Source organism: Chamaea fasciata, unplaced genomic scaffold, assembly GCF_029207755.1.
Source record: "Chamaea fasciata isolate MVZ Bird 193981 ecotype frontalis unplaced genomic scaffold, bChaFas1.0.hap1 SCAF_11, whole genome shotgun sequence".
Taxonomy (NCBI): Eukaryota; Metazoa; Chordata; class Aves; order Passeriformes; family Sylviidae; genus Chamaea; species Chamaea fasciata.
The window spans coordinates 1,581,805-1,602,047 of record NW_027094096.1 but is presented as its reverse complement, the minus strand read 5'-3'; the positions used below and the strand labels follow the sequence as shown (position 1 = coordinate 1,602,047).

The following is a 20,243-nucleotide window of genomic DNA, read 5'->3' as shown; positions in this document are numbered from 1 at the left end:
CCCCGCCTGCCTCATCCTCTCCTGACCCCCAGGCCCAGCGCAGGGGCCGCTGCCTACGAGGACAGGCTGGGCTAGAAGCGAGGCCCAGGCCGCTGCCGCAGCCACCGGCCCGGCGAGGAAAGAGAGACTCCCGCGGCTCCCGGCTCCGTCACCGGCGCGGGCCCGCAGGAGGCTCAGGCCCCATCGCAGCGTGGCCGGGCCCGGCTCGGGGCGACGCAGGAACGTCCTTTTCCTTCCAGACCACGGCTCCGAGCATTCGGGGAAGAAACGAAAGCGGAGCTAGGGTCCGGCACAGCCCCAGGCACTGCCCCGAAGCCTCTGCGGCCGGCGCCCCGGGACCGGCACCCGGGCGAGGTGCCGGCAGCTGCCCGTGCCCCGGAGCGGAGGCGCTCCCGGCCCGCCCGCCCGCGGAACCAAGGCAACGGTCCCGGTACCTTCTTGGCCGCCGCCGAGACGGCCCCGGGTCCCCGGAGCTCTCCGCCGGTCCCTAGCGGAGCCGATGGAGCGCCCAGGACGGTTCCCGCAGCCGAGCCCCGTCCGCCGCACCGGGGAGCGCTGCAGCCGCGGGCCGGGAGCGGTGCCCGCAGCCCAGAGCGGCCCCGGCACGCAGCGCCCGCCTCGCACTCCGCTGTCTCTTCCCGATCCCGAGCGCGGAGAAGCGGAGTGAAATAAAACGATATGGAAAGAAGGAAAGGCATTTTATTGGAGACTTTACAATGCTAGAAAGTACAATGAAAGTGCTAGTTCATTCTAGAAAAGTTGGTCCCAAAATGGTACTATGCCACAGCATCTATCGGTTTACACAAACATTTACAAAATCGCTATGAACTGGCCCCTGTTTTAAAATCGCTATTTTTTTTCCACGTTAATCTATGTAAAATTGAAGGATCAAAACCTTTTAAGAAAAAAGGGGAAGCATTCAAAAGCAGAACCTACCGGAAAATCCATTTTGGGCCAGGTTTGGGGGCAAAAAACCTGAAGATAGTTTAAACTTTCATTATTAATATAATATGCACACGGAAAAATATCCCAATTTACAGGAAAGCGTCTCTCTTTTTTTTTTTTTTAATAACATCAAAATATTTTTTTAGATCTGCAAAACATTACTTTTAAGACCTCAGAGGACATTTTCTCTTTTAAAAAATATATTTACCGCTGCCGAAACGTTTCACGAGTGACCCTGGCGGGTTTTGTTTGTTGGTTTCTATTAACCAGCAATATCGCACATCTGCTGTTACAGCAGTCCCCACGTTAAGTACTATTTTAACGAAAAGCCACAGCTCGGAAGAAGCGCAGTGCTTAGCAGAGCGAGGAGGAAGACAGAGGGGGATGAAGAGAAGGAGGAGGACGAGCACCGCGGGCACAGGTAGTGTCTAGGCCCCGCCAGCCTCGCACCGCACGCGTGAAAATGCCTCCGCTATTTACAAACTCCGCTTTACTCTCCCCATGGCTGCGCCCGAAAAGAATTACAAAGGAGCATAATTTTGAGGGCTGAACAGCCAATTTTTAATTAGATGCTCCCTCGCCCCCCCCCCAAAAAAATACCAACCAAACACAAAAAACCCAACCAACCAACCAAAAAAAAACCCAACCAAACCCGAAGCAAACAAACCCAAACAAACAAACAAAAACCTCCCAACCCCCCATAAAAACAAACCATCAAACCCAACAACTCACAAACACACACACACGAGCAGAGAAACACCCGGTGAGTCCCCGCTGGCCCGGAGACAGGCGGCCCGGCCGCCGCTGCCCGGCGCAGCCCGGCGGGGAACCCCCACACTTACACTGCCTTCTTCTCACGGAGGGACGGCTCCTACACTGACACTACACGCGGGGCGAGGCTGCCATTTCCCCACCGCGAGAGTTTGGGCACAGAGAGAGGGAAGTCCGTGGCTAGAGACGAGGAGAGACACGGAGAGCAGGGGAACGCGGCGGGGTAGGAGAGGGGCAGCGGGGCCGGTGCATTTCTGTGACGGCGGCTGGCCGGAGCCTCCCTAGATGTCTATGCGGGAGTGCAGGGCGCTGTGTTTGCTGTCGTGCTCCCAGTAAGAACAGTGCATCATGGACAGCTCGGCGGGCTGGCGGGCGCAGGCAAACTGGAGGCCGGCCCCGTTTGCCGCCGGGGCAGCGGGCGGCGCGGGGCTGGCCGGGCTGAGCTGCTGGGGATGGTGGGCGTGCGGGTGGTGGTGGTGGTGGCCCATGCCGTTGTAGGAGTTCACCATGCTGGGCAGAGCCATGCTCTGCACCCGCGAGTAGGGGCTGTAGGACGCCGGGCCCGAGAGTCCTTTCACATTGACGGGGCTGACGTTCCCACCAGACATCTGGCAGGACGTGTAGGGCATGGGCGCGGGGGGCTGCGCCAGCGGCCACGAGTTGTTCATGAAGGTGGACTGCAAGTACTTGGGCGGGGACAGGTAGCCGTAGCTGTCGGGGCTGAAGAGCGTCTTGCCGGGCTGGAAGTGGGTCGGCGGCGGCCGGAAAGGCCGTTTCATCCTTCGTCTCCTGCGGTAGTTGCCCTTCTCGAACATGTCCTCGCAGGCGGGGTCCAGGGTCCAGTAGTTGCCCTTGCGCTCGCCGCCGCCCTCCCGGGGCACCTTGATGAAGCACTCGTTGAGGCTGAGGTTGTGGCGGATGCTGTTCTGCCAGCCTTTCTTGTTCTTCTCGTAGAAAGGGAACTTGCTGATGATGTACTGGTAGATCCCGGACAGCGTGAGCCTCTTCTCTGCACTCTCCCGAATGGCCATGGCGATCAGGGCCACGTAGGAATAGGGGGGCTTCTGCGAGGGGTCCGGCTTCTCGGGGCCCTTGTCCGCGCTCAGCTCCTCCTTGCCCCGATCCGGCTCCTTGCTGCCGCTGGTGTCATGAGCCAGCAGCGCCACCGTGTCCTCCTCGCCGTCCGGGTAATTGCTCATCATGGTGCCCCGCGCCCGCCGCCCGGGGCGCCCAGCGCAGCGCCGCGCGGTGCGGAGCGCTGCCCGCTGCACGGAGCCCGCTGCTGTCGGCCGTCCCGCTCCGCGCTCGCCGGGACGGGGCCGAAGCCGAAGCCGAAGCCGAAGTCGGGACCCGGACGGAGATCGGAGACGCCTCTCGCGGCGCCGCTGGTCCGTGCAGCGCGGCGGCGGCGTCCCTGCCCCCGCGGGCTCCGCTCCCCTCTGCCGCGGCGGCCGGGCTCTTTTCTGATTTGTATGGGCCCGGCCGAGTTCCGCTTTCGTCAGGAGCCCGCTCCCCTATCGCCGCCGAGCCGCTGGGCACGGCCGAGTTCACCCTGCAGTCACGGCGCCGCGCTCAGCCCCGCGCACACGCGGCCCGACGTGGCCCCGCGGAGCGGCGCGGAACCGCCCCGGCTCGGCCGCGCCGCCGGGGGCGGGGGGAGGCGGGGGGCGGCGTCCGGGGGGCGCTGGGCGAGCCTCCGCCGCCCACGCCGGAGCCCGCCGGGGCCCGCGGCGCTGCGCTCCCCTCCCGCCCGGCGCGGGTCGCGCTGGAGGCGATGGGTGCGAAGGGGTGTGCCCGCGGCGCTCGCCCTGCCACGGCAGCTTGTCACTCGTCCAGCCGCACACGCGGTCGCGTTTATATGTCTTGGCCGCGGGCCCCGCCAACCGATCGCGCCCGGGGAGCACAACGAGGCTGTTGCCGCTCCCTGCAAGTCGATTCTTGCAGCTCTTATTTGCAGAAGGCAGAAAGCAAAAGGTGTCGGGTCGCCCCTTCTCCCTCCCCGCAGAGTACACGCAGGCCCCCAGCGTGGCTACGGGGCTGGCAGGCGCTTCGAGGGCCGGGGCAGGGTGGCTAGACGGGGGATGACACACTGGGCAGCTTTCCTGCTTTTTCCCCTGGAGGGCTTCGGCTTATTTCACACGATTCCTGGAGTAGCGTATGTGGCACCGACATTCCCCTCTCCTTCCCCTTTCCTGCCTTCAGGCAGAGCCTCCCCGAGCAGCAGACAGGCGGTGTCAGCTGGCCCGAGCACAAGAGATGTCGCGCTATAACAAACCAGCGCCCCGGGGCTGCTCAGGCCCGGGCACAGCGGCGGGACACTTTACACTGGGTTCAGTCCTGTCCCGGGAGCGGGGCAGGCCGGCCCCGTTTGACCCCCGAGCCTTTCCATCAGACGAGGCGCCCGCCGGCAGCCGCAGGAGTCGGGCCAAGCTGCGCAGAGCCGGGACCACCTGCGCTGGCCGGCCGCGGCCTCGCTCGGCCCCCGGGCGCGGCGCTGCGGCGAGCCCGCTGCTGCGGGCACGGCTCCGCAGGACCCGGCCCCCCACCCGTGCTCAAGCGCGGCTCGGGCTGCCCAAAGCGACCCTGGGAGCAGCTGCACGCTCATCTCTGCGCCGGCAGCTCATGGCCCTCAGACTCGCTCCTGCCTTTCTTGCACGTGAACCGCATCTCGCGATGTGCTCTGTCCCGATGCTTTGAAGTGCGACATCAATTTTCACAACCAAGCGTGAATCCGGGGGTCTGGCAGCTCCCGAACGTGCAAGCCCGGAGCAGCCGGCCTCTCCCGTCGGGGCGCCCAGGGCTTCGGTGGCCCATGAGAGGATTTCTAGTTCCTCTGCCCGGCCACGGGTCTCTGCTCCCCTACCCGGGACAGACTCATTGCGGGTAAGGGCAGTCGAGTACCTAGAAACGTATTTAAACCGAGAAATAAATTGGCTCTTCGAGGACCTATTAGATAAGTATATGTATACATAAAATTATATGATTCTGTATGTCTCAGAACATATTTCTGCTTCTTCGCCTAGAGTCATATAACCAATCCCTTACCTCCCGTCAGCGGAGGAACGTGTGCCCCAAAAACTAGGCTGCGTGATTTCGGTCGCAGAAAGGAGGCCCGTCTGTTTCCGCACCCAGCAGCTGAGCAGCGCACGCCGCCCCCGGGCACCCCCCTAATGCGCACAAACGAAACGACGAAGGGATGAGGCCCACAGGAGAGAGCCTCTCCAGGGTTCGCCTCCCCGGGCAGCCCCCGGCGGCTCCCCGGCGGCTCCCTCCGCGCGGGGCGACGCAGCAGCCGGAGCCAGCTGTGCCCTGCCGTCGGGGCCGGGGCTGCCGGGCTCCCCAGGGCCGGGGCGAGCTTCTTTCTGCCGGCCACCCATGCTGCTCCCGGCGCTCCCCCTCGCAGGCATTTCCGCGGCGAGGGCCGGTGCAGGTGTAGCAGCACTGCCGCGTGTGTCATCACCTCCGCCAAATGGCACATTCCTCCCTTCTCACTCCTAAGCCGGGCGCGTAGCTCCCTGGCAAGGCTCGCTCCCTCGCAAAGGACATTTGACATCCGAGGGTCTTGTTTGGGTTTTTTTGACAGCCCCACCGAGGGGGATTTCGGATGAACACCAGGGCAGAAGCTCAGCCCAGCGCTGGGAGAGGCGGTCGGGCCGAGCAGCAAAGGTGAGCGCGCAGCCCCGTGTGCGGCTACTTAAAAGTTTGACACAAGGGCAAGCAGGGGCTGTCGGGCTCTCCCCTTTCCCCTCTCCTAATGAGGCCCTTTTTGGGACACGAAACAACTACCTGAAAACGCAGGAACACGCCCCTGACAGCTGTACGCTGTGCGGTTAAGCGGAGAACTGAGGGCTTATCGGCACCCACAGAAATGCCGCAGCGAGGGGAATGCAAGTAGCGGGGACGAGCAGCGAGCAGAGGAGCGCGGAGAGCCCTTTCGGGGATGCCGGCCCCGGGGAGCGGTGCGATCCGCCGGTGCCCCCGGCTGAGCCCGGCCCCCGCCTGCCGTCGCTCCCGGGGCCGGGCGGCAGCCGGACAAAGCCGGACAAGGCGAGAGCAGAAGGAGCCAGCGGAGCCGCTCCCGGCCCGGTACTGCGGCCGCTCGCCGGGGCAGGGGAAGCAGGAGGGGAATTAGCAATGGAGAGGGTTCACGGCGCCGTGCCCGTGCCCCGGCCTGCTGCGGCGGGGAAAGGGCTCTCGCTTTCTGCACACGAGGGCAGAACAGCCCCAGCCACAGCCCTGCCCCTGTGCAGGGAAGCCGCGAGGGAGGCGGGCAGAGCGGGATACAATCCCGACCGCGCAACCCCGCTAAGAGAGATCACCCGAGACACGCTGCAAACTGGGGCTTCGCCGTTACCGAGCCGGACCGGGTTCCCCTTCCCGAACAGAGCAGGGAGCCCCCGAAGCGGCCCCGGTGCGATACCCCCGCTGCGCAGCGCTGAGCCCTTTCGCGGCTGGGAGCGCCGAGCGGAGCGGGGCACGGCCGGCAGCGGGGTCTCCGCCGCGGGGACACGGGGCACGGTGCCACCTCCACGGCTGGCGCAGGCAGCCCGGACGAGGATTCCCACGAAAGCCGTGCCTTCAACTGAAGCGCTGATATGACTCGAGTAGCCCTCGTGGTTTGGGTTTTCTTTTCTACTCACCCTCTTCAGGCAGGTCTGGGGTCGGGTTGTTTGAAAATGCGGCAGCCTTCCTCTCTCAAAGGTTGTTTTTATTTCCTTTTCTCTTGGCGAGAAAACGTGTCTCCGGCGGGGAGCGCCGGTCCGCCCCTGGCTCGGACAGCCCCGCTCCCGTTCGGCCAGCGCAGCCTCTCCGCCGGCGCCGGGGCAGGGCTCTCGCCCCCCGCACCGACACCCGAAAGGGGACAGGCGACACAGCCCTGTTGTCGGTCCTGCGGCTCCTACTCCGTTCTGCTGCCCCGCCGCGTCCCGGCTCCTGGGGACGGGCACACGGCTGGAGCCTCCTAAGGACGCACCTTTCGGGACTCTGGAGCCCGCAGCACGCTGGGGCCGTGCCGACATTACCCGCACTCATTCGCTTCACGTAGCAGCGACACGGACACGGATGTAAAAGCGGCCCCCGGCGCGCCTTGTTCCCAGTCCCGTTTCCCTGAGGAACCGGACCCGCGGCGGCGCGGGGCTCCGGGAGCAGGGGAGGGCTCTCGGTCTCCGCTTCGTCCCCCCAGCAGTTCTCCTTCCCTCGGCACAGCCCGCAAGGCGGCCGGGACAAGGCAGTCAGGCAGTCACCATGCTACAGTTTCAAGTATTCCTAGTTTATTCCTTTTTTTTTTTTTTTTTTTTTTTTTCTCTCTCACTCTCTCTTTTTTTTTTTTTTTAAAATGTTGTTTTCCCAGGTACTACCCGTCTTTAAGATCGTGGAGTAATTCTTCACATAAGAAACCCAGAAAAAGTAAGGGTACGTGTTAAACGCGGCGTGCGCGGGTCCGTCTCGCACCACGGTGCTCAAAAGAGTTAACGAAATGTACCGCGGGAAATAAAATATTCTGGCCTCAATGAAAATTCATCAGATTTAATCTGTTAAGAGGCTGAGACAGGGGCGTTTTTCTGTGTTATGGACGCGCGGGAGCTCCGTGACCCCTCGGGCGGAGGGAGCGGAGGTGCCCCAGGACGCGGCTGCTCCAGTGCCCGCAGGCAGCTCGGACCGGGCCGGGCCACGGCCGCAGCCGCCCCGCGTCCTCTCCAGAGCCCGTTTCGCTCCCTTTCTAAACGACAGCTAGAGGCAGGGCACTAATCTGGAGGTGCTTTTGTCGGCGTAGCACCGACTACCAGGAATAAAAACTTTGCAACCTCAACGCAACCATTATGCGAGACGAAACTGCGAGCGTGTTATTGCCTTTAGACCCTAAACTCTGGCTTGGAAAAGCTTGCATTTTCAAAACCTCACCTCTCACTTGCTCTGCAAATCACCTCGCTCATCTAGGGACACCACAAACACACACAATTCCAATTTCCCCTCTGTGCAGCATTCCCAGCAGCACAGTCCCGAACATTTCACAAACGCTCTTTAATTACATTACTCAGCATGTGACGCCAGAACAAGGCAATATTCACCTGAAAAGTGTCTTCTTCTGCATGAATGAGTCTCATTGTCAAAATCTTGAACATATTTAGGTGCCTATATGTTTTGCAGTGGAGAACTTATTTTCTCATTTATACTGTAGAACTTAGTTTCTCATTTATACTGCACAGCTAAAAATTTTGGTAGCTTCGGGCTTGTTTTTGCAAGCTCCCAGGTGTACGAGGATTTCTGTTTTTACAGGAAAAACTAAGCAATCCGTAGACCGTGATGGCTGTACATCCATAATGTGAGCTTCATGAGGAACAGAGCAACTTTATTATGATCTGGACTGAAATCGCATTGAATAAAAGCCCATCTAACAGAGCCTGAGGGGAAGAGTCACAAATGGGCTCAATTCTCTACCAAATCCAACGGGAGTGAAAGGTTTTAGGATCCGGAGAGTAGACACCCCCCCCCCCCCCCCTCCCCCTTTCCTTTCAGCTGATACTCTGAAGGTATTTTCACAATCCCGTTTAATTTTGAGCCTGTTCCTGTTGCCTTGATATCAAAGAAATCTATCTCACGAGATAGACAGCCCCAGCCCTTTCCCCTCATCTATTCCTGCTTCCCATCTCTTCTTTTCTCAGCTTCTCTTCTGTCGCCTGAGCCGAGTCTTCACTACAGTGTATTTGTTTATGCTTAGAGAACAGGCCTACAGGAAAACAAACTCTGTATTTCACCCCACCATTTGGTAGTTCCTTTCTTTCATCTGAAAACACAGCCTGATCCAGGGAAGGTTCTTGAATTCACACAACTGGTTACATGATGAAATGCAAACAGTTTCTTGTGGTATTAAATGGCAGCCCGCAGCAGAGTTCAGGTTGGCTGTTATGGATTCACCAGTTAGGGCTCTGCAGGATAATCCTGTGTTGCTGCCATCCTGCAGCTCGTGGCCTACAGCAACGCTGCCGAATGCTGCAAATAAAAACAAACAAGGCAACCTCTGCTTTTTAGACAGAGTAGAAATTATGTCTTTTTAGGAAGCTCGAAGCAAAGATCATTTGTATCAGCCTGACAGCCTCAAAAGCAAGCTGCTCTTTCTAGCACTTCAAATTGATGCTTATTTTTCTACAAAGCATGGGGAGGGGAAAAGAAGAGGAGGGATAAAAAACCCAAACCATACAAGTCCACTCATGTCCAGATCACCCCGAAGTTGCAAATTAATAGCATTGTACAACAAAATTAGAGCCAAAGCAGGCGCCTCCCATTGTTGCTGCAGAGATATATGGCTTAGCAGATCATTTTTAGGTAATAAAAAATTCTGCCTGCTTGTTTAGACCTTTTGAAAATTGCTTGGTTAAATATTGAAGCAAGGAAAATTATACAAATTTCCAATTTTTTGATAAAAAGAGACTTCAAGAAAAATTCTTCCAACCAACCTACAGACATCAACAAAAATTTGTTTTCTATTACTTCTCTGACAATGTTGGTCCCAAACTGTAGCCACGGTGAATTTATATAATCTCTCTTAATTTATTTAATCTACCCAAGTCTATTTCCATAACGGGTCTGTTACTGCATTGAAGCAACAGTGTTTGAAAAGGTCATTCAGGTTAGAAGCTGAAATGCCTGAATTTAGGAGACAAAGATCCACCAACACAGTATAACAATGTAAGTGGATTGTTAGTGATGGGGAGAAGAGCAATTCCTCACCTGAATTTTGCTTTGCTGCAAAAAGCCCTTTTAGAGAGACAGTCCTACTGACAAAGCTGTTTCAGTCTGGAGAGTCTGCACCACGGCCTTGGGGCTGAAGTAAGCTCTGGCATTGGACTGTGGCTTCTCTGTGTCCGTACTGGAAGCTCTTTGCTGTGGGAGTTTTTGGGGATACTTCTGCTCAGTCTCGTGTTGGAGGCTCCCAGACTCACAACAGAGCTGGCGTGTTGGGGACAAGCTTGCACATGTTTGCAGCTCTTCTGATTTCAGTTTGAGTGAGCAGGTCGTGCTGACTCACTCAGACCACTGAATTTGGGCAGCGTGTCTGTCGACTGAGAATTCAAGTTTTGTCTGGGGCAGCTCCATGAGAATTTGTGTGAGGCATGGTCAGTTCTCTCTGTCGACTCTCTGCAGGCTCCTGCAGAGGAGGTGCTGCCCTGGGAGAAAGCCAGCCAGACACAGCCACGTGCTGTAAAATCCATGTGTATACTCAGACTTTGCAATCTACATTACGACCATTAGTAAGTCATGCTCCTCTTCCACTTCGGAGCAATGCAACAGCAGTTGAATTTGGCTGAAGTCAAGCAGTCATGTCCCAGGGTCTTCCAGAGCTTGCAGAAGGGGCTGCATCAGCTAGGAACAGGGTGCTTTTGTTTTAAATAGTCTGTCCACATCTGGAATGTGTGTATATATTACCTACCTAAACAATTTGTGAATAACTCTCTGTACACACAAGCTTCTCCCCATCTGCTTGCTGAACAGAAGCCCTGGCTGCAGCACCCAGAGAACGCCCTGCCAGATCCGGAGGGCAGAGTTATGGTGAGGGAGAGCTGCCACGCCCTGCAAAGAGCACCTTCCATCCTCTTAAAACCTGGAGGGCTCAGGAGGTGTACGTGGCATGAACTGCACCTGTAAAAGCCATTCTTTTCCCCAAACTGCCCAGTCAGAGTGGTGCACTTGACAAACTACTCCCTCCTAACTCTAGCTGTGCCTCTCCCAAGTACATGCTGCACTTCAAAACAACTAGAAGCACAAGTTTATTTCCTTTTAAATGTAACTACTGTGCTTCTACAAAGATTTTAGGATTGCAAGATGTACAATTAGGTTTGATCTGACAACAAATCTGGTTTTTTGGATCAAACCACATGCCATCTCTAGAGAATCAGGTCAAAAGTGATGCAATGGAAGTAATTCTCTCTTTTCTGTAGGAAAAGAGCTAAGCTTTAGCCAAAGTAAACTTTAGATCACATACAGTCTCTCCCCAAAACCTGAATGCATAACCTGAAAGCACGCACTTACTGGAGAGAGAGGTGATGGTGCCAGTGGGAGGTGGATCTGATCCTCAGACACCCCTTATGTCCCTGCATTGTCCCAAGCAACCAGTGGGCTTGAAAGCACAATGCAAGCCCAAAAGACTATTTCCCTTCATGGCAAGAACAGAAACTTTATTGAAGCTGAATATTTCAGTTTAAGCTTGGCCACCTAAATTCTAGTTGATTTTAGTCTGTACAATCACCTTGAGATCTTTTCGTTTGTCTCTATCTTGTTCAGACCTTCTGAGTATGTGAACCTGAACCGGGAATCTACCAAACATGGGAATTTGCATGACATTTCCAGCTTGTCCTACTTTTGACCTGGCCAGAAACAACAGATCAGAGTTACTCAGAGTTTTCCAGCATTTCTCCTCTTGGTTACAATGACAGCAAGGAAATGCAGAGCAGACCAAACAAACAAACAAACAAACAAACAAACAAACAAACAAACAAAAGCACCACCACCACCAAAAAAAAAACCATCCAGAAAAACCAACCAAAAAAAAAAAAAAAGCAAACTCTTAAACTCTCAGAGGGACTTGGTTCAAATCCAGTTGAAATGTAGATGAAAGTTCAGCCTGCTCATTTTATTACAGTTTGTTTACTTACATATAATTTAATTTCAATTTTTTTCCCCTTGTTTCATCCAGTTTGTAACTATTCCTTGCAACTAATAAAAGAGAGACCCATTATGAGAATAGCCGTCAGGAGAAGTTAAGCTCTGTATCAGTCTTCATCTGCCTGGTGCCATAGGTGTTTCATACAAAGCATGAAAGAACATTATTTGAGCAGAAAAGCCTGTGCTACATGGCTGAATATTGTATTAAGCCAGGTCTGTTTGATGGCTTTATGTGGGGCTGGGCTCTGGCACTGCCCACTGAATATGGAAGCAGGTATCGCACTGAATGCATGGTAAAGTCTCCACCAGATATTTGGAATAACAGTTCAAAAAATTAACATTTATTATTTTCCCATAGTGCGTTTTTAATGGCCACGGTGTAACAGTTGGATGTTTTAAAACTCTGATTTTAGCTGATTTAGATCAGTGGCAGAGGAAATGATGGGGTTTGGCTGTTTCGTTTTCAGAAGGCTTTTGCCTTGAGTGATGTGCCAGCTTTTAGTGCTCTGGGTATCCCTGCACCCTTCCAGAGCGAGCTCTGAGGATGTGCAGTGTGTAGCTAGGGTCAGATGCGTGGCTTACACTCCAGTGAGGAGAGGCGCGCTCAACTTCACCTGATAAATTAATTAATCAACAGTTACAACTCATAGTTGATGATCTGACTGGAACATTAAGCAGCATGTCATCCACCTTTCGGGCAATTCAAGTGTTTAACAAACAGCATCATTGCTGGAAGGCATAAAACAAAGCTTTACTTGCGATTGGATCCTCCATCAGTCATTTCGTGTCACATTTTTGTACGTGTGGTTTCTCAGAATTAGGTAATACACAGGATCTTTAAACACATCTGGGAACTCATGTTCTAAATCCTGTCTGTGATTGCTGATGTCAGACACGTCACTTTGAAAATGTGATGGGGCTTGACAATAAGAAGCATTAAAAACAATGAATGAAGGGCACTTCAGCACAGATTTTCAAGGGAGACATTGTCCCATTGAAACAAACAAAAACCCAAAAAACCTAAAAAGAAAGAGGGAGGTGGCAGTAATTTAATGCTACAAGCCCTGAAGAAATGTTCCTGGGCACCACACCAGGAGAAGGCCCCTCACTGACCTGTAACCCCGAAATAAGGCTGTAAAGAGCTGTATCCCTTTTACTGATTGTGGGGTGACTGCAAAGGCATAGAAATGCTGGGGCTTTTAAACAGGCGGTTAGAATGATGCAGAGCTACATTTTGCTTCTTTTGAAGCTGAAAAGGAATTTCCCTCTTGATCTCGAGGGGAGCAGGATTTCCCCTACTGTTTAAAACTCATAATGAAAAGGTACTTTTCTGTTTCAGTTCTTGCTGTTGGCGAGGTGTTAATCCAGCACTGTCATGGCCTTGCAGCTATTTTGCTCCTTTGCTGGGAATGAAGAAAAGGAGAAACTACAGTTTATGACGTATTTAAAGCCTAGTTTTTCTAGTAAAACATACATTTACAAACCAAGATTTTACAGAGCTTTTGGGATAGAAAAAACCAAATCTCTCCTTTCTTGCTCAAGTGTCTATGCATAGAGTCTTGCCTGCCTCAGACTTATAACCTTAAAAATACCTATATGGAGGGACTAATGTGGGGGATAACCTCATAATTCATTGATTCATGAAGACAGTGTAAATATATATTTTGAAAAAACATTTGTTAGGAGGATCCCCCCATTTCAGAGAGACTGTTAGATTTTCCTGAAACCAGCAACGAACTTTTTTTCTGAAGAAAAATCATGTGGTTTTATAAATAATTATTTTCTGCTGCATAATGTATTGAAAAAAAATCCAGCCTGGCTTCAGTTTTTTCATCAGAAATACTGTCAATTTTTGACAAAAACAAAAACTGCCTAACTATTCCTTTGGGCACAGGTTTCTTGTTTAAAACTGTTTTAATAAAAGATTTCTGATTAGTACTGCACTGAGTCTCTGAAATGTCCAGCTAAAATGTACCTGAGGCAGGAGCTGGGGTCGGGAACTGGGTTGGAGCGAGACAGTGGCAGAGGAGGTTTGGTTGTCCCACACTGCCAGGGAGCACCTCTGCTGCTTCACATCCCTGCCAGAAACCAACCTCCACTGGAAATGTTTCAGGGAAGCTTTCAATTGGCAGCAAGGTTTGCTGCTATCGAACTGACAGAGACTTTTCAGAGGTTGGTTTACTGTTTTAAAAGTGATGCTGTGGTGCAGCAGGTCCTGCTGTGGCACCTACAATTACTTGCTGGAGGGGTAGAGGCTGCTCCTGTCTTACAGAATTTGTAAATATAAATGATCGGGTGCTCATGGGGCAGTTAGTGGCATTATTCAGCTACGCTGCTTCCTCTCAATTTCAGTGTGTCTGAAAACTGGCACGAAAGTAATTTATCAGGATCATGTGCCCCCCCACATGATGGCCACCACATCACCACAACCCTGATTAGATAAAAAAGAAAGGAAAAATGGAGCTAATGCAGTTTTTTCTAGATGGTGATAACTATAGTCCATGGATAGAAATGCTGCTTGTATGACTGAAATCGGCTCACATTGTGCATCTCTTCCATAAAACAATTATAATAGAGGATTCTTAAGGGTAGGGTGGCTTGTTCCTTCTTGCCTCCTCAAATCAATAACGAGCCACCAGGTTCTCCCACTCTCCTTCCCCTTTCTCTCAAATTTGATTTCTCAAGCCCCGTTCTGCCCGGGCTGCAAGGCCTGTCTCAGTTCTTTAGTGGCTCTGTTAGTCAAACACACAGCAGATGTCAGTGCGTTACAAAACTTGGTCTGAGAATAAAAAAAAGAAGTTACAACTGAGAAAGTTAAATGGAAAAGCAAAAATGCAGGCAACTGCAAAGCTCTGAAGCCGTGGAGGAGGTCACCCCTCCGTGCTTGACACATCTCGTTAACCACGAACACAGGCAGCATTACTGCAAATTTCCAGCCTCTCCTGTTGAACCCTTCTGAAGCTCTGAAATCTCTCACCCACCCAGGTTTCCTGGGAAGTACAGCAGAAGCTTTCCATCTGCTTTGGGAAAGTGATGCCTGGGTATTCTCTCCCCTTTTGCACAATTCAGCCCGTGGAAGTGCAACAGAGAGTGGAACAAACTGAAAGCATCTCTGCTGCTCGCTGCTCCTGTAACCAGAGATTCTCTCCCTGCTTTAGGAAAGCCATCCCTAAGCAAAATATTTCCCTGGCCGGGGTGTCATGACTGAACCAGACGTGGGTCATTGAGAGTCAAGCCACGCGTACCCCAAAGCAGACCTCGGTCCTCCCAGTTTCGCTGGAGTCGCAGCAATCCGGGAACAAAAGGGAGATCCAATTAAGGCTTCCCCCGTTTCCCCCAGCACGGAGAGCGCCCTGGAAAAATAAACAGCAGCTCCCCTGGCCCCCAGAGAGAGCTGCAGGAGTGTGCAGGGACCCTTGGGCGATAAGGACGTTCTCAGGAAGCCCAGCACACACACCTCAGCCCGGGGGTTTCCTCACTTTGTACCCGCGGCTTCCCTGCAGGACACGGAGCGTTCATTGTGCGGCCGCGGAGCGCCGCGGCTGCGGCAGGCGGCTCCCATCCAGCCCCCGCGCAGGAAACTGCTCACGGCCTGTTTTCCTCTCGGAGAAGTAAAGCAGAATGTTTATCTTTCTTATCTCAGATAGGAAACCTATGGGAAATGCTATGCCATATTCTGCACTGTTCTCCTGTCATATAATTATAACGCATTGCGCGAAGCAAAATCTTTTGGAAAATCAGCGGGGCTAATGAGAAGATAATCCCTTATTAGAAGGTACTTTTCTTTCCAAATTCTACAGGGCTCATGTGAGTAGCCATTGGTACAGAAACAAAAGATGAGCTAAATGTTTATCTCAGGAAAACACGACGCACCCCAAGTGTCTCACGGCATTAGGAGAATAATTGTTACACAAGGCAAATCTCTTTTCCCCAAATAATGAACGAGGCCAGATTATTTTCAGACTTCAAAGAAAGAACACAGTAGGGCCTTTCCACTGCCAAAAGGCTAAGTGGAATAAAAAAATTGTGATTTTGCCATTAAATACTTGGTATCAAATCAAGAGGTTTTTTTTTTTTGTTTTTTTTTTTTTTTTTTTTTTTTTTTAAGACAGTGATGCTATTAGATTTCATACTGGAAAAAGATAAATTAGAATTTCAAAGGCTGTAAGTGGTCACTGAACAAGGAACCGTGCACACAAGGCTGCTGCACCACAATGCACAATTTGCTGCATTTACAATCCCAAACCCTGGATATATTCTTTGTGTTACTAAGGTCAGCACAGATTATACTGAAGCAGCATCTAATGCCTTCCATTCTGCCAACAGAATTTTCCCTTGAAGATTTACTACAAAGCTCACAGTATTCCTCTAAATTCCACTGCTTCAGATTAAAAAAGGGCTCTGAAATAGTTGGGAAAGCCGTCACGAACAACATCTATAAGGAACTTTCATTTTCTTAGGGAAATGCCTAATGAAAATTAGATGAAGGGGATACTGAGACTATGCAAGAGGTTGGCAGCAAGCACAGGTCTCCAACAACACAGTCACTGCAAAAACTTTAGACTTTTAGGAATAGTTAGCAGACCTAGATAGGAACCAAAGTCCTTCGGAGGAGAGTAAAACCCTCACTGGTTTGCATTTCTGAAGTACATATTCCTCAGAACGGCCTACAGACACACACTCAGGAAATTATACTGAATTAGTGTTTAAAGTGGATTAATTAATTGACCTCAGCCCCCAACTTATTCACAACCAAGAGCTTTTGAGTTAGCTAAATTAAAAGCTGCTTAGAGTACTTGAATTCTGAAAGGAATTTTTACACATGATTTTAGTCCTGCTAAAGTAATTCATTTTAAATTCACATCTTCACTTAATTTGTTGAGGATTTTTTTAAGCTTTCCTATGTAAATGGGTTCTACAGCAACACAGAAAAAAGGAGTTTGGATAAGTAAATTTGTCATTTTTAAAGTAAACAAAGAAAATGTTTAATCTCAGCACATGTTCCAGGATCATTTCATGAGGATTCTGTGAGCAATCTCTGAGAGTGTGCTGCTTTTCGAAGCAAATGTCAGTACAGCAGCAATAAACTTCTGATATCAGAGTGCTCTCTGCAGGCATTTGGCCCCCAGTCTAACACCTGAAACTATTTGCAGGTATTCCAGGCTTTTCAGTAGCTTAAGTGAAACTGAATGATGTCACCCAAAGAATAAAAGTAAAATAATAAAAGATAAAAATAATGAGGGTAAAGTAAGGTGAGCCCTGCTCAGGCAGTCCATAGGGCACAAGGGGAGCAGGGCAGCTCAGCCCTGGAGCTGTCTCCACAAGGGCCATGACATGGGTATTTGCCTCCTGGCTGTCTGCAACCAGTTTTACAGGAAAACGGCCTTGTTGGTATGGATCCATCAGCACTTACCAAAATGTATTAAATTCATGGTTATCAGCTAGTCTTGTTGTGGTTGAAATTTTTATTTTCCAGAAAAATACATCTCTCGTGGCTTATTCTCTCGGTTGCTTTAAGAGAAATGATTTGTGTTAATGTCTACTACGTGTCAGCTGGCTTCAATTTTAGGTGGCTCGTAACACCTCACCCTAACAGGAGCACCCTCAAGATGTGATTTGAACTTTATATTCCTTTCTGTGGAGTTTTTCTCCATGTCTACAGAAAACCACCTAGACAAAACAACAGGGTAGGTGTTGCTCCCTGACTGAGCCCATTTCCCACTTTCCCCCTAGAGAGGGAAGATGCAGCGCCCTTCATTTGCGGTCACTGCTGGCCTGAGTGCTGTGGGACATTCCTCCTCTGGCACACCTGGCCATAACCTGATCAAAAATAGGATTTAGCCTCTACTCCTACTGGAAAAAAACCTCCTCCAAAAGATGCACAATTTCTCAGTGAGTTTCTGACTTCATTGTTTATTACTTTTCAATGGTTAAGAGAGGAGATAATCCAGATCTACATTCTCTGGGAACAGGCACAGGAAAAGGCAGCCAGCCCATTAGCAATACCCTGCTGCCACTGCATTCCCCTGCATTTACAGCACAATTCAGGCAGCTGAGAAAGAAGAACCTCCACGCTATTATTAGATTTCATCTACATATTAAGTTTCCTCTGCCTATTCCTCATTTGAGAACAGGGCTACACACAGAGACCCCAGCTCTGGAATAAATAACGACAACAGAAATGGTTTGTCCCAGAGCCTGCACTTACCAGTGAGAAGAGCTGTAGTTATTACACAGTTTAGTACATGAAGGAGGAACTTGACACACAGAAAGTCACCTTTAACGGGCTGTGTTTTCCAGCTGGATAAGCTTTTTTTAAAAGAACGTAAGCAGAACTAGAAGGCAGAAGAAAAGGTGTGCCACATTTCCTGGATATTCAGTACTCTATAGAAGGATTTCCTGGGAGCCTTTAAAGCAGTATTAGGACAAACAAAAAGAAAACAAGAGTTTCTATGGGTTAAACATCAATATAACATTTCTTTTATCTCAAATAAATTTAACCTGGTCAAAAAAACTCTTTAAAAAGCAAAGGAAATTATTATGGAAATGTTATTTGTTGCTTATATTACACCAAAGGTGTTATTTGCTGCTTTTCAGTGCTATGTATACAACCTGGGATGAGAAATACGGAAAACAGAAGCGCTGAATTTCTTTGCTGCCAACTGGACTCCTACTCAAACCAGGGATTCATTACAAAGCTGTGTTCAGTGGACGTTAAAATGTGTGAAGAGAAGCAAGCAAATATTCCTATTTGTGTGACAGAGTGCAGCACAGACCAGCACAAGGGGGGAGAAGGCTGGAGACCCTGTGACCCCAAACCCTCTGAGCAGTCTGAGTTTAGTGTGCGCTCAGCTCAGTGGGATTGCAGCTCTGTGAGGTGGGTTCGGAGCTCTGGGAAGCACACAGCTCTCAGTGAGGTGGGTTCGGAGCTCTGGGAAGCACACAGCTCACAGTGAGGTGGGTTTGGAGCTCTGGGAAGCACACAGCTCTCAGTGAGGTGGGTTCGGAGCTCTGGGAGGCTCACAGCTCTCAGTGAGGTGGGTTCGGAGCTCTGGGAGGCACAGAGCTCTTGCCCAGGCATGCCAGGACCAGGACTGGGCAGCCTGAGCGCTGAAATGTCACTCATTGTAGGAACAGTAATTGCTTTGTAAGGATTGATACGACTCCTGATGTGGGTATCTCCTGATGACAGGGGTTTTCAGGTAAGGACAGAAGTTAAGAAGGAGTTTCTTGCCATCACCCAGCTCTTCCAGTCCCTCACATGCCCACCAGTAGCGGGGGTCCTCAGCTCCTCTGCACTTGCATTAAACCCTGGCAGATCACTTGGCTCCGTCTGACTTTTTACATGGCTGAAAGACAAGTTTCTCTTTTTGCCAAGAAAGGGAAATCTCAGCTTCAGAAAAGCAAGCAGAAATTTGCTGTTGGCTTCCCAAGGTCTGGGTTTACAGAGGCCTTAGCATAAATTAATATTAAAAGAAATTATCTACAAAAATCACAACTCAGAATCACGTTCCAATGTGCAAGAGTTTCACGCATGCAAGAGCCCAATTAAATGCTCACAAGGATGTATGACAGCTGCTGTGAAAGGCTGGATTTTTAGATTTTGTTTTGTTTTAATAAATATCAATGCCACAATATAGTTTCCTTCTGAAGAGGGTATTAAAAAAAAGAAAACCTAAGTAAAATTGGAGCAAAATACTATTTGGAGTAATTAAATTTGTGCATAGTATATCAGTAAGACATTTAAAAGCCAAAATTTTCAGGTATTTCCTATTGAAAAATATAATCTATAACACTAAATGAAGACATATCCGACATTCACATGCATTTAACGGAGGTATTCAGCATCGGTTTCTCTTGACTACATTATTGTCAGAGGGAGAAACAAATCACTTCATTTTCCACTTTTCAAGTGAAAAGTTGAGCCTCTTACAGGTTTTCGAAAGCCACACAAAAGGGGCTGTGTGAGCAAACAGGGAGGAACTGCATGTGGGTAATACAGTTCCACTGAAGTGAGACAGAATTGCTGCAGCTTCGTAAAATCTTAAATCTGTGCGTGGTTTTGGGTTTCCTCACACACTGTCTCCAGCTGCCTTCTCCTGGTGTTTCCCCAAACGACCCAATCATCATCACCCAATTAGTGCTGGAGGGAAAAAAGGCTTCTGTCAGACAGAACTCCTTAAACAAATTAGCACAGGTTTTGGACTAGGCTTTACAACCTATTGCATCAAATACATTCAAATTTGTGAGACAACAGGAGTGGAAAATGAATTAAATTTATTTACCCCTGAATATAGTGTGGCTTGTGAAAATATTGGCAGGAGAAGTGTATAGTAGAGATCCTTATCACAGCAGTTCAATCACAGGTGTTTCCCCATATTACTAGATTATCCTTATCCAGAACAAATATTTAATGTTAGTATTAACAAAGAAAGGCTGTAGCTCCAACAACAAACTCTGTGTATTTAAAGCTCAGTGATGATTATCCACTTTAAAATCAATTGAATCGTGAGTATTAAACAATTTTACACAACATGGGTTTTCAAACTGCAAAGAAAAAGCTTTCAGTCCCCAGAAGCAGCCCTTGACGAGCCAAGGCTGCAGCCAGTTCTCCCTGCTGGGATCCAGAACATCCAGAACAATGTTCTTGACTGCTTTTCCTTCCCCACAGATGTCTCAGGTGTCGCCCCACTCGCAAGGGATGTAACACATCCACCCACTGCAGGAGAGGGCAGGGCTCTGCAGCAGCTTTGTGCCCGTGCCTCTCAGGAGGTTGCACTTCACCTCCCAGCCTTGTCTCCCCTGTAAAAGCCCTCTGCCCAGCCAAAACGCGCCTCTGGGTGAGTGGCAGCGCTGAACTATGGTGG

The 20,243-nt window shown here is 50.6% G+C and overlaps 1 protein-coding gene across 1 annotated transcript; it reads right to left on the bottom strand.

The window, feature by feature from the left end:
• Positions 1-679: 679 nt before the first annotated feature.
• FOXL2 (forkhead box L2) lies at positions 680-3,314 on the bottom strand. The gene has a single exon (XM_066193775.1). The coding sequence runs from the start codon at positions 2,916-2,918 to the stop codon at positions 1,998-2,000; it is 921 nt and encodes a 306-aa protein (XP_066049872.1). The 5' UTR covers positions 2,919-3,314; the 3' UTR covers positions 680-1,997.
• Positions 3,315-20,243: the final 16,929 nt, after the last annotated feature.

What these genes read in the sequence shown, in the direction of transcription:
- FOXL2 (XM_066193775.1), bottom strand. Translation starts at nt 2,918, where the DNA reads ATGATGAGCAATTACCCGGACGGCGAGGAGGACACGGTGGCGCTGCTG.